The sequence below is a fragment of the Lepidochelys kempii genome, chromosome 18 (genome assembly GCF_965140265.1).
Source record: "Lepidochelys kempii isolate rLepKem1 chromosome 18, rLepKem1.hap2, whole genome shotgun sequence".
In the NCBI taxonomy this organism is placed as follows: Eukaryota; Metazoa; Chordata; order Testudines; family Cheloniidae; genus Lepidochelys; species Lepidochelys kempii.
In genome coordinates, this window is record NC_133273.1 from 8,884,893 (window position 1) to 8,897,876 (window position 12,984).

Here is a 12,984-nt window from a genome sequence, read left to right on the forward strand (position 1 = left end):
CCAATTAGAAGCAGCTATTTAACACAGGCCTGTCTTCTCCCCTACTCCCTGCAGCTTCACCACTCTTCTTCCCTCCATCCCCCTGGCCGGCGGGAGGGTATGGTTGCAGCATGCAGAAGAAGAAAGCTCCTGTCTGTAGTTCCCAGGTGCTGATTAATTTCAAAAGGCGGGCTTTTGTTTGTTTCACTGCGTGTTTTGTTAACCCTTTCGGCATCTCAGTGGTTGGAAGGCTTTGCGGATTGGCTCCTGACCCTGTTTACATTATGCCTCCATTTCCCTTACTTGGTTTTGTTCCTTCAGCAATGCATTTTAATTCACATCTTGTGATAGGGGTGTCTGCAAGTGGGTGCAGTCCCTCCCCTGATTAGAGCCATGGAGACCATGTGGTAGTTCTCTCCCCTGATTGTGTTCCAGTGAGGGTGCTCCTTTATGAGAGTGCCTGAGTGTTAATCATTTGGTAGCGGTCAGTTTCATTTTGTAACTCTGGAATATGCAATCTGTGGAACTCACTGCTGCATGAGGTGAACAGCTCAGATTCAAGACCAAGTGGAACAGAATCCGAGATCCCATCAGTGAGATGGAAACAGAAAGGTGCTCACATTCCTCATGCTTTCACGGCACAAGTTGTCAAAGGAGGTCAGGAAGAATGGCACTGTGTCTTGCAATTAGGTGTGCTGTTAATACCTTCCTCTGCAGCACACTGCATTGGTCATTGCCAGAGACAGGGCACCAGCTCAGGTAAACAAAGAGCATATTCTGATTTATCTGGCTATAGGATTAGATGGATGATTAGTCTACTCAGAAGTAACCATTTCTGATGGGCGTTACAGTGAGAGAGGCCAGGTGGGAAAGTTGAGGGGACTTGGGAGACTCCAAATAGCTGGATGTGGACAACTGATTTGGAATTCTGCTCAAGAATTGCCTCTGCTTATTCTCCATTGCTACCTCCCAAGGCATCCAGAGCTGTCATGGAGCAGGGATCCTGCCCCAGTGATGGACAGAGCGCAGAGCAGTGCAACGTCTTGCATTTCCATTGCACAACCATGGGCCAAGCTAGTTTAGGGTGAATGTGATCGAGGGGGAGAGTGGAGACACGGGACGGTCAGCTCGCCTGCATTTGGAGACCGATGCCCAAGGATTCACTCCATCTGGGCTGCGTTCACTGCCTACCCCTCGCCCCAGAGGAGCAAGGAGTGAGGAAGAAATGTGTGGGGAGAGGACCTGAGATGGCTGTAGGTACAGAGTGGGGAGGGATCATGGGACACAGAAAATACTGAAGCTAAAAATCAATGGGGAGCGATATCTCTGAATCAGAAAAACCTCCAGTCCTGACTTGTGGCCTGCTCCACACCACCAGCTTTCTGACCCTGCACAGCTTCTGCGGAGAGGCTGCCAACTGGACCGGGGACAAACTAGACTCAACCTCCAGACTCCCGTTGTGACCTGAAACAAATGGGAACACCCGGTCTATCTCCTTCCCCGTGATGAGCCAGGCTGGATAGGAGAACAGCTGCATGTCCCATGGGTCACCGAGGAGCAGGTGCTGCATGGGCATTAGCCAATCTCTGCTGGCTGCTCAGAGATGAGTACGTTCTCCCCAGCACCGACCCATGGGACTCTAGATCGTCTAGCAGCACCGCACCGGGCACTGCCCTATCATGCGGGCTGCCCTGCTGCTCCCTTCTCCTCTATCCTGACTCAACACGCCTGCATGGAAAGAGGAGTGATGGGTCCATCCCTCTGCACTGGTGTCCCTGCCCTCCCTTGAAGCAGAGACAGCCCCCACCCAGCAGCTGAGCCTCCCACTGCTGCTGTAACCAAAAACCCTGAGTACCTTTATAAGCACCTGCTCCGCAAGCCAGACTCAGGCTGTGTAACTAATGTGGGGTCATGTGTCACCTTTCCAAGCAATCCCTCAGAGTCACGGTCTGGGCGACAATTAATCCTGAGATTCACTTTGAGAGAAGATAGCAGGTGCAATTCAGCCTGATCCTCCCACCTGAAGCCTCCCCACATCACACACTGGACCTGTTGGCCTTAAAGAGATAGGACCCCTTTCTTTTATTTTTCTCCTTTAGATCTGTTGGCATCAAGATATATCGGGGGCAGGGAACGATTAACTGTCCAGGTTGCTGGACAATTCAAAACACTGCACACTGATCTCATCAGCATTTCTGGTAAACCTCCCATTGATGTCAATGGGAGCAAAGCAATGCCAAGGGCTTTTGAAATGCTACATGTACAGCAGGAACAGGTTTCATTCTGCCGGCGCTGCTGTAAATCCATGGAACTCAGCGCTGTGGAGGTGCAAGATCAGAATGGCCCGAGTCTTAGTGTGGTGGTTGACACGCCAGGGATCAAATCAGGCACCTCGTGCTCTTTAAGCAGGGGTGGCAGAAAGTGATAGCCATTTTTATATAATTGTGGTGGACAGCATCAATGATTATTTTTCTATTTTTATTGATTTACATGTTCACAGTTGCAGGAAAGCATTGGAAGGCTGACAATTGGGGAGATCAGATAATTATTTAATGATAGTAGATGCTGAGATTCAAAAAGTTAAAGCTTTCTAACCTCTAAAACACAAATATTGGACGTCGCCTGTCAGAATATACAAAGTAAACATCCCTAACTCAAACATTAGTAAGTTCTCGAGCAGCATTTTCCTTACTTTGCCTTTTCGTAAATTTTAATTTTTTTCTGGTTTGGGTGTGTGTGTGATGAAATTGACATTTACTGACATTCCCTGATAAAAATTGAATCCTTCCAAGTCTACCTACAAACCTGACTCAATTTGCACTACAGAGCCTGGCTCTTAAGCTGAATGCCGTAACAGTCCCAGAGCCTCTGTGAATGGGACCTAGACAGGAACATGTAACACACACACACTGATTGGGCGTTATGCTGCCAACTTGTGTAGCCATTTAAACCAGTGCAAAGAGGTGTAAAACGCAGCGTCGCTGACTCTCGTGATTTGATCACAAATCCTACGATAGCTGGTGTTTTACTTACGGTCCCAGCTCTGGGAGTTATGTGATTACACGAGCCTCTCAGCTTTCAAGAAAAAAAAAAAAGTAACTTGCTCGCCCTCCCGTTTGCGGAGGAAAGCTTCAGAACAGGGCCCCACCGTAAGCCGATCTCATGATTTTGAGGGCCTGACTCGTGCTATTTTTTGAACATTTGGTGTTGGCGATGCTGAGAACGTTAACCCCCCTCGTGTGGGTGAGGGGCAAATCATTTATGATTATTCTTTGCATTACCAGGCCCACGTCGCGCCAGGCGCTGTACAAACACAGAATGAAAAGATGGCTGCTGCCTAAGAGGCTTGCAATCTAAAGAGGCAACAGATGGAGACTGACGAGGGAGTACAAGGGAACAGTGAGACACGTGGCAGGCCATAGTCTCTGCATAGCAGCAGTTGTGTTTCGCACCCCTGGCACTGGTGTAAATGACTTCCCCACAGGCAGGGCAGAGGGAAATCAGGCTCAATGATTTCCCCTTGAGGATGTGATCGTGTCTGCAGGAGGAGAAGGGAGAGGAGTGAATAGAGGGTGGGCACGTGGAAGCCAGTCCGTATTTCCATCCCCACTTGGGACCAGTTTCCCAGCTCACTTAGGCCTGCGCCCACTTCCCAGCCCTGCCTTGGCTCATGTTGTGTTTCTCTTCCTCCGTTATTTCACAGGCTACCTGACTGTCAGCATTGAGCCGCTCCCGCCTGTGGTGGTCGGGGATGCCGTGACTTTGAAATGTAACTTCAAGACGGATGGCAGGATGCGGGAGATAGTCTGGTACCGGGTAAGTGACCGCCCGTTAACCCTCCTGTGACAGGGACAGGGTCAGGCAGGCTGTTCTTCCAGTGCATGATGCGAGGCCAGAGCCGTGCAGCTGAGGGATGTCAGAGGAAACTGTCAAGAGGTTTCTCGGTGATGGAAGCATCGATTACCCAGCCATAGCCGCCTGGTCCGATCTAAAATGGGAAAAGGAGATGAGACGGGAAGTCTTGGGTTGGCTTTGTTTTGCTTTTAAATGAATGGCAAAGAAGTAGCAGTGAGATTGTTCCCAGGGCCCTTCTGACACTCACTCCAGTAGTTTTGTGATGCTCCCTTGGTGGGTTTTGGCAGTTTAACTAGCAGGGCCTTGCAAAGAAAGGGAAAAAGCGGTGGCTGTTTATGTCTGCTGGCCACGGTGGTGTCTGTAAGATTATTGCTAAGGACAGGCCCTGTGGTATCAGGGCTGTTTGGAGCTGGGGCTCCTGTTAGCCCCACTGGAGAGAGGAGACTTCTTTGCAAAGCATAGATCTGGCTTCCAGAGTTCGGGGGGTCTGGATCTGGCATTGTACAGCTAGGGGCCAACTGCAAAGCTCTGATTTGGCTTGGAATTTTCCCAGTTTTTGGATCTGGGAGTTTCCGTCCAGCCATTCCATAGTTCCCAATGTACACAAGTGTGGCCTTTCATCCCAAAAAAGTCTTAAACCAGCCATTGCATGTTATTTCCATGCTGGGGCAGTCGGCTGCCAAAGTATGCTCCTCTCGGGAGCTGGAAATGTATACCATAATGCCACGTCCAGGCCAGACACAATAACAGTGGGGTCAGAGGCAGCTAGGAGTGACAAAGACAGACTTGCACTGTGCCCAGGGAACATGATCCTGCTGTCTTGTTGGGCCAAAGTGACCTCTCTTCAAGGAGAGGGCAGCCAGGTCAGTGCTGGGCAGAATCATGGGTGAAGGCTGGGGTAGGTCTGAATTGGGAGCAAAAGCCAATCTGGTGCCTGTAACTCTACCCAGGCGAGCACCAGCCAGAATGGGTCGTTTGCGTTCTTGACGACTTCACCCATCTCGCTTTGCCTGTGTTTGAAGGGAAATCAAACTTGGTGTTTATCTGACTTTCCCTGCGAATGGGTGGAGTGACAGCAGAGAGCATCTCTGGCTGGGGGATGAAACGGAGGGCTCGCACAAGCAGGCAAAGCGCTGTGTGTCGGTGCTATTTAAAACATGAAATCAGTGCATCGTAATGACACGTCAGAGGTGCTGCAGCGTGTGTTAAATGGACTGAGACGCATTTGAAACCTGGGGTCAGGGATCTCACTTGCACAGATTGCACAATGCATGGCAAGCCGCGTCCTCCTAATCAGTGGACAAATCCGGTGCCCATGGAAGCGAGGGACTAAGTGCAACCCAGGGTAAACCAGGCTTTGTGCAGGGCAGTGCTGGGCCAACTTCTTTCACAGAGGTCTTCCAGTGCACCTCAGTGCTGAGGTGCTATTCCAGTCGTAGGTCCCCACCCAGCTCTGCCGATACCCCTCAGCCTCCACTCCGCTGCACTGGAATTCACAGCTCTGCCAACACGCCTTGCTCCTTAATCTCAGCCCCCTGTATTGTACAGGCTGCAGCTTCCCCTGCTGTACAAGTTACTCATGTATCTCAACCTGGTAACACGTAGTCCTGGGAGGCTGTGCGTTAATGGGGGAGCCCCTCAAACAACCAGCCAGTTGTGCCAGATGACGTCCATGTGGTGCCCAGCCCAGGTGTATGGAGGTGAAAGGTGGGTGCACTAGCCCTGGTACTACTTAGCTCCCCAAACACTTAACAGACAAACCCGTTTAGGTTCACCCATGGGGCAGCTTTATTAGCTTCAGGAGAGCTCCACCAGCCTTGAATTTAGCCCACAGTCCTTTAATTCCCCAGAAGCTTTTCCCTAACGTGCATCCCTCCCTCCCCTGGCTGCTATCTTCAAAGAGGCCATGGTGGCTGCGCAGGAGGAAATCAGTCTGACCAGGATTTTCAGAGTCGCAGAGGAGACGGGGATAGGAGTGCTGTGGGTTTTGCATTATGGCAGGGAGGATCCAGAGACTTGAGCAGGGAACACTGGAACAGACCCTGCCTTGTTCCTTCAAGGTCTGGGAAGCCATTCTCCCTTTTCCAGCGTTGTTTGCATAGATGCATGCTACAGTAGAGAGAGAAATCATCATTGTGTGTGTGTGTGTGAGAGAGAGAGAGAAAAATCCACCTGTGGGTGTGAGAGCATGGATCAGATATGTGGCTGTGCTACTCCTGGGGAGGGTGTGGATTCTGCGCCACTATGCATGTGCAGAATTCATGTCCCTGCAGATTTCTTTGCTTCCCCGCAGCAAAATGACTTTCTGAGTGGGAAGCAAAGGGAAGCCACAAGAGCGGTCATGCGACTCTCCCCAAAAATATGTTTTGGGTGCCCAGGACAGCCGGCAGAGAGATAAATCACTGTGGGGCAGGAGGCAGGACTGGGGAAGACCGAGCTGGTGGCTCCTATCCTATGCCGGCCTCATCTGCTAGTCCAGCTGGGCTGGGGAGGACGAGACTTTCTCTTCCTCTGCATAGTGGCGCAGAATGCCCTCAGGAGTAATGTGCTGATGATTCATGCATATGGGAGATAATCGAGATATTAGTTATATTAGATATTATCAAGATGGGAATCTTTCCAATAATTTCAGGGAGCTTTGGATCATGTCCTTGGAGAGCAGGTGTGAGCCAGGGGGCAGGATCAAGTTTCTTATTAGCAAATTTAGTGCCTATCACGGAGCACAGACGCACCTGGCAGCGCCTCCTGCTGGTCGTCTTCGGGGAAATAGCATTCAGCCTCCGGAGCGCCTCCTTCAGACCGGTGTCTCGCCGGACCCCAGTGCCCTTGTCTTGGGTGCCCCCTGGCAGTACCCCCACAGTTCTGGGTCTCCCCCTCCCAAGGGAACCCCCACCCACTATCCCCACCTCGCCTCAGTCTTAGGCTACTGCCAGTCACCAACTAGCCCCCGCTCGCTGGGGCAGACTCCAGTATAAGCCACTCATCACAGGCGAGGGGGTTTGGACCTGCTGCCTCTGCCTACCCGTGGCTGCCCCCGTAACCCTGTACTTAATAGGCCTTCCCAGGCCTGCAGCCTGGGACTTTCCTAGGTCCGAGCTCCCCGGCTCCCTGGGCCTTCCCCAGCCCTGCTCCCTATCTAGGTACTTTCTCAGACCTTGCAGCCAGGTCCCTCTCTCTCCAAGCTAGCGAGAGTCTCTACTGAACGTCTGGCTCAAAGCCTTTATAGAGCCAGCTGGGCCCTGATTGGGGTGTGGCCCCCAGCTGCTGCCACTTCCCCCAATCAGCCGGGGTTTTACTTCCTTCAGCTTTTCCAACTCCTTCAGGGCTGGAGCGGGTGCTCACAGGATGGACAGCCCTGAAAAACTACGTCCTTGATTTATCCACAGAACAGGGACAGCACGAGCAGTCGCAATGCACTCCCCCTCCCCACCCACGCCAATGTGCTTGGAGCCCAACCTGCAGGGACCACATGGAAAAGGCAGAGATGGTTTCTAAGGTGTGAACCGAAGCCAGTGGATTTGCACCAGCTGAGGATCTGGCCCTACAGATCTTTAATCCAATCTGTAACTTAATTTCTGATGGTCCATTTACTGCAGTCCAGACACCCAGCGACGAATGAGTGACCCCTCCCCTTCCTTCCGCCTCTTCTTTTGTTCCCTTCTTTTTTCCATGGATCTTTCCACGGTGGATGCTGAAAGCTCCAGCCGCAGTCTCCTACTCACTTAAAAATGAATGATGCTCTTGAGTGAGCTGGTGCAGAGATGCAGGGGCTGTGGAGTTATATTTACACAATTTGTAAATCATTCTGACAAGGTTTTTCTGCAAGATGCTGGCACCAGTCGTGCAGGGCAGCTTCGTCACTTGTTTGGTTTGTTTTAAAGACGCAAGAAGGGCCCTTCCTTGTGGCAGCCCAGCTTCACACCAGCCTGGGATCAGGCCCATTGCTGTGTATATCTCCAATCAAATTGTAGGTTCACATTGCTTCCACCAGACCACAGTGGCCCAGAAACAAACTATTTTCCTGTTTTCCAAGCATTTTGCACAGGTGGAAGATACCAGCATGGGTTTCTTCTCCTCCCTGCCACAAAGGTTAAGGGACCTGCCAAAAACCACAACAGAGCAAGTACCAAGATTAGAACTCACAGCCCCGAGCCTCTTGCTCATTGCACTCGACAGAGCTGCCCCCCGCACTTCTCAGCCACCCGGCAGGAAAGGTATGTGGGGTAGAACATGCTCTAAAGGTCTGCATCCCTAGTCAAGAAAGCACGTTTGATTTTAAGCATGTGCTAAAGTCCCATTGAAGTCAATGAGATTTTAGCATGTGTCTAAGTATTCATCTAGAGCTGCCTCTTGTGTATCACGGCGGCATGGTCCATGGGTCCATAAAGGGGGCTGGTAGGATCCTATGCAGTGAAGTGGATAAGGCTCTATAAGGGTATATCTACGTTGCACCCTAAGTCTGGATCTGTGGAACCCGAGCTCCTAGACTCCATGTCTCCAGGGACGGCTCCACACTTGAGCGTCCACACTGCAGTGTGAACCTGGGTTTACAATTGCTAGCCTCAGGGCTCGCAGCCATGCTAACATCCACACTGCACCGCACAGTCCTTCTGACTCAGGTCTCTGGCTTGACCTGCATCCACACTGCAAAATGACAGGGCTTGGACTCAGGCTCTGACCCACCCCCTGACCAGATCATAGGCCCCGGTTCCTGAGCATTTGCTGACTCAAGTCAGACTGATTTGTGGGTGGACAGAAATGGGGCTTGGGCTCAAACCTGAGCCAGGGCTTAGTGTGCAGTGTAGACATAACCCGAGAAACCATAAACAGGTGACCGACTAGAGGACTCTGCTTTGATTGGCCTTTTCTCTGAGCTAGGAAAAACAGCATCACAAGGGAGTGATGCAGCTTTGGAGGCCCAGGGATGACCTTTACTCCCTGGATTTAAATGACTGTCAGGAGATGTGTGAACAGCAGCTGCCACCCGGAAAAAGGGGGAGCGTTCAGAGATAAAAATAAAAGCCGGGTTATTTCCTTCCACCTCCTCTCTCGATGGCTGTTCAAAACGAAGAGTGTAATTTGCTTGGCCACCCCAGCACATCATCTTATCACCAAGGGCTGGAATGCGTCTCCGAATGGGGAGGATTATGCAAATAGAAAATCAGCTCTGAAGAAAGTGGGCTAATCCAATATTAGAGAGCAGGGCTGCAACTGAGCGGAAAAGGGAAACAAAATGAGGAAAAGAGAATGGAGCGGGGGCTGGGGGCAAGAACTCACCAAGGGTTAAATGCCCCTCTGTGCAAAAGGCCAGAACTGACGCACCAGTAAAGCCCTCAAGCAATGCACAGGTCCAGTGCTGCACCCTTGGCACGGGGCAAATGTCACCCAAACGGGGTGGACATGATGGAATAACGGTGAGAGAGACTTGCTTGGCCAGCAGGACTTTTCTAACGCCCTAATTCTGAGCCCCGCTTATGCCCCGTGCTGTGCAACAGCTCCCATCACAGGGCTGCTCCATAGCACTCTGCTGCAGAAAGGGATTGCAGCCAGCCACTATCCCCAATGCAGGTGCTGAAGCCCCAGCTTATCTCACTGACTGAGATGAGTCAGTATTGGGAGAAGAGTCCTCAGAAAGTTGCAGGGGGAGGGAGTGCTCCCTGGGGGTTCTGCCCTCTCTGCGAGATTCCCCCTGCAGATGTCTGTATATTTACAGAACGGGCTATGCTGTCAGATGCACCTTTTTACGGCTATAATTGAGTTGAAAATAGGTGTATTTAACACCAGGTTTAACGGCATCTGTTTTTGAAGAGACACAGCTAGAGCGGTGCAAAATCTGAGCACAGACCAGCGTGAATTCAGCTGCACGGCAATGCTGTGACCTGTTCAATAAATGCGTCTTTCCACCCCAAAGGAGGCTGTATTCCAGTGGCTGATACAGTTTTGATATCGCTTTCAGCTTGGGATGAAAGGTGCTCCAGAAGGGCAAGACAGAGCTATGTTATGATCGAAGGATATTACCCATGCTTTGAAATCTCTCTTAAGGACTTTAGAAACCCCTTTCACACTCTAACAATGTAATATGATCAATGCAAATGGTCTTACACATATACACAAAAGCCAGTGACTATGTATATGAAAAAGGATTGGAAAATATCTTTGTACCAAACAGAATTATATACTGGATAAAGAATAGCTTAAAGGTACAGAGCCCATTATTAGTGGAGCTTTGAACAATGAGGAGGTATCAAGAAAAAAAAATCCTACAGGAAGAACTCCTATTTCATCAGATGTCACCAGCCCAATTAGCCATCTCTGTCCCCCGCCCCTCCTTTGCCAGCAAACATACCACTAAAGAGCTGGGTTTTCAGACCCAGGGAAACTTTTAGTTGGCCAAGCTTCCTCTGATGAAGCCACTTCCCCCACTGTGTTTTTCATGTTCAGTCACAGAAAGTCTGCCAAGTGCTACCTGCGGGTGTTGGAAGGATTCAAAGAGTACGCGACAGCTGCAAAGTTTCTGAAAAAGTGGGTCAGGAGATGAATTGAATCCAGATCTCAGCACCCTTCCTAGTCTCTCTCTGTTGTGAGCCATTTCACTTTGCCCTTAACCAGTTTCCCAATAGGTGGTGCCCAGGTTCAAGAGATGGAGCTGCCCCAAATCTAAGCCACAATCAATACTGTCAACTTTCAGTCTCCAATGGGATAACAATATGCAGCTGTTAGGATAATCCCAGGGACATTCCAGATGGGCAGAGGATTTATTTTGTTTCACAAGTATTCACTAGTGACATCATTTTCACAAGCATTGGTGAATATCACTCCGGGCAACATTGTAGCAATGCTACTGTGGCCTCCGTGGTAAAAATGGAACGAGGATCTGCATTCTCAGGGGAAAAGCTCGGGATCATTTCCAAATGTACCGTGGTGGAAATTTGCGCTTTGCTCAGTAAAATGGCGGTGGCGTTGCACTGAGAAAAGGAAAGTGTGGGTGGGGAGAGGCAGCGGTTTTCTCTTTCCAGAAGCTGATTTTCTGCTTTACCAAAAACTCAGTCTGGGATTTTTGTTTATGGGCGGTGAGAACCGTTTTTGGCTCCTCGTCTAGGATGAAGCGAGTTCAGCAGTTGGCCAAATTACTTCTGGCTACCTAGATCCCTTTGGAAATCCCAGAGAACGCAGTTCCCTTCCTTCTGGCTGCAAAACATAGTTCCAGTACCTGTTTAAAGAACCCTATTGGCTTTGTCCCGGGTGTATTTTCTCGGACTTTTCCATAAGGGCAGGTTTGGCAATTACTGGACACATGCGCCTGAAGCCGCACCCCCAAGAGCTGTAGCCTTTTCAGCTCTCAACAACCAAACAAGCATGGGCTGTGTCTGTCCTTGGACGCTCCAGTGTAGCCTAGGTGCCGTAGTTTGCTTGGCAGCACTCCCCTCGCCGTCTGGACTGAGCCAAGAGGAATTGGCTAGATCTGCATCTTAACCCGCTGTGGTCATTACAGATCGCAGGGTTTCAGAAGAACAGTGTAACCCCAAAGTCCTGGTCAGATTCCACCTTGGAATCTGCCTACTGGAGGCCTAATCCTGTGAGGTACTGAGTACCTGCAACTCCCACTGACCTCACTTCTGCAGATAGGACTCCAATACCCCTGCTGCACATCAGCTGACATATTCTTTGCTTCCTGACTGAGGGTCCAACCCCACAAACATTGTCCGGATGAGTAGTAACTTGACTCACATGCATAAGTATTTGCAGGGCTGGGGCCCTTAAAGAGCTGTGATGTTTCACCCCAGAGCTGCTTGCCCCCTGCGCGGTGGATGAAGCAGTATTTGCATGTAGCCGTGGGGTGCAAGGGGCTATTGAAATGTCAGAGAATCGACAAACAGCATCAAGGTTGGTAAGGACCATTACGTTCCTTTCTGCCTTTTGAAGCCGGAGTCCCTGCTTGCAAATCTGTTTGCAAAGTCTGTATAATTTTCTGAGCTCAGAGAGAACACAGGGTTGTGCCAACAATAGAGCTGAGATCAGAAGAGATCATTATGGCATGGTACCAAAGGCTGGTGAGACTGCAGCTGGGATATCTGGGAACCGTGCTACAGAGAGGATAATGAAGAATCGGAAGAGGTGCAGAAGAGGGTAATTGGGCTGCTAAAGAGTCTCCGGGGTTAGCATTACGAGGAGAGGAGAGGGTAATTAAGTTTATATTCATTAAAAAGAGAAGATTAAGATGGGACATGATTCAGCTGTAAAAAATCCTGAGAACAATGGAGAAGGTGGATGGCACGGATCTATTGCAGAAGGAAGACGGGATCAGAAACAAGAGGGAGCGTGAACTGAGTCGGAGGGAGGACGGCACATGGAGGGAGCTCGGGGCAGCATTCTGACACCCCCAGGGTAATGGCACCATGAAACATACATCTCCCCAAAGGCTGCAGCTGAAAACGCACAGGCACCTACCATGGCAGAGGCCAATGCTAGGCACGCACAGGAGGTGCTGGTGTCTAGAATTGCAGATGGGCCTCATTAGAAGCATTGCAGTCTGGAAGGAGGAAACAGGAGGAGTAGAGGGTGGGACTCGGAGCAACTGACTCAAAGCTATTGTTCCTTTTAAACCAATAATTCTAGGGGCCCAGGTCTCAGGAGCGACCCTACAAGAACAAAGCAGAAGGACTGCAGCCCAACATTCATGGGCAGGCCTACAGAAGTGAACAAACAGAAAAAGAGACTTAGCCTTGCACCTGTGAAAGACCCTACAATACCAAGCCAGTGGGATGCAGCTAGAATTAATGGGCAGCCCTACAATAATCGATCATAGGCCACAGTGACTTTCAAGGATCACCAAGAGGTGCTGGAACAATTTTACAATTCGCAACCTTTTATTACAGAGCGAAAACATGCCAGCCACTCAAGAGATTTGCAGCGTTGGAAGGAAAGCCGTCAACTAAGCCAGGGGCCTGCTGTTTAGAAACGAGGGGCGGGGCCAGGGCTGCAAAGGTTGGCTCTCCATGCATGCTGCTCCAGAATTCAAGCTGAGATGCATAGCTTTGTTTCAGGCCTGTCTCTGTCAATAACACAGGAATACAAACTATTCTGAGACCAAGAACTTTTTACTCACCTTACAGTTGGAACAATCAGACTTTTCCATTCAGACAGTGGGTC

General features: G+C 50.3%; 1 protein-coding gene across 3 annotated transcripts in view; it reads left to right on the forward strand.

Annotated features, from left to right (window-relative positions):
- Nucleotides 1-12,984, forward strand: part of IGSF21 (immunoglobin superfamily member 21) — a 264,828-nt gene that overhangs the window by 104,422 nt on the left and 147,422 nt on the right. For all 3 annotated transcript variants that reach the window (XM_073316767.1, XM_073316766.1, XM_073316765.1), the window contains exon 2: nucleotides 3,683-3,795. In XM_073316767.1, coding sequence (XP_073172868.1) covers nucleotides 3,683-3,795 — 113 coding nt within the window. The remainder of the gene's footprint in view (nucleotides 1-3,682; nucleotides 3,796-12,984) is intronic.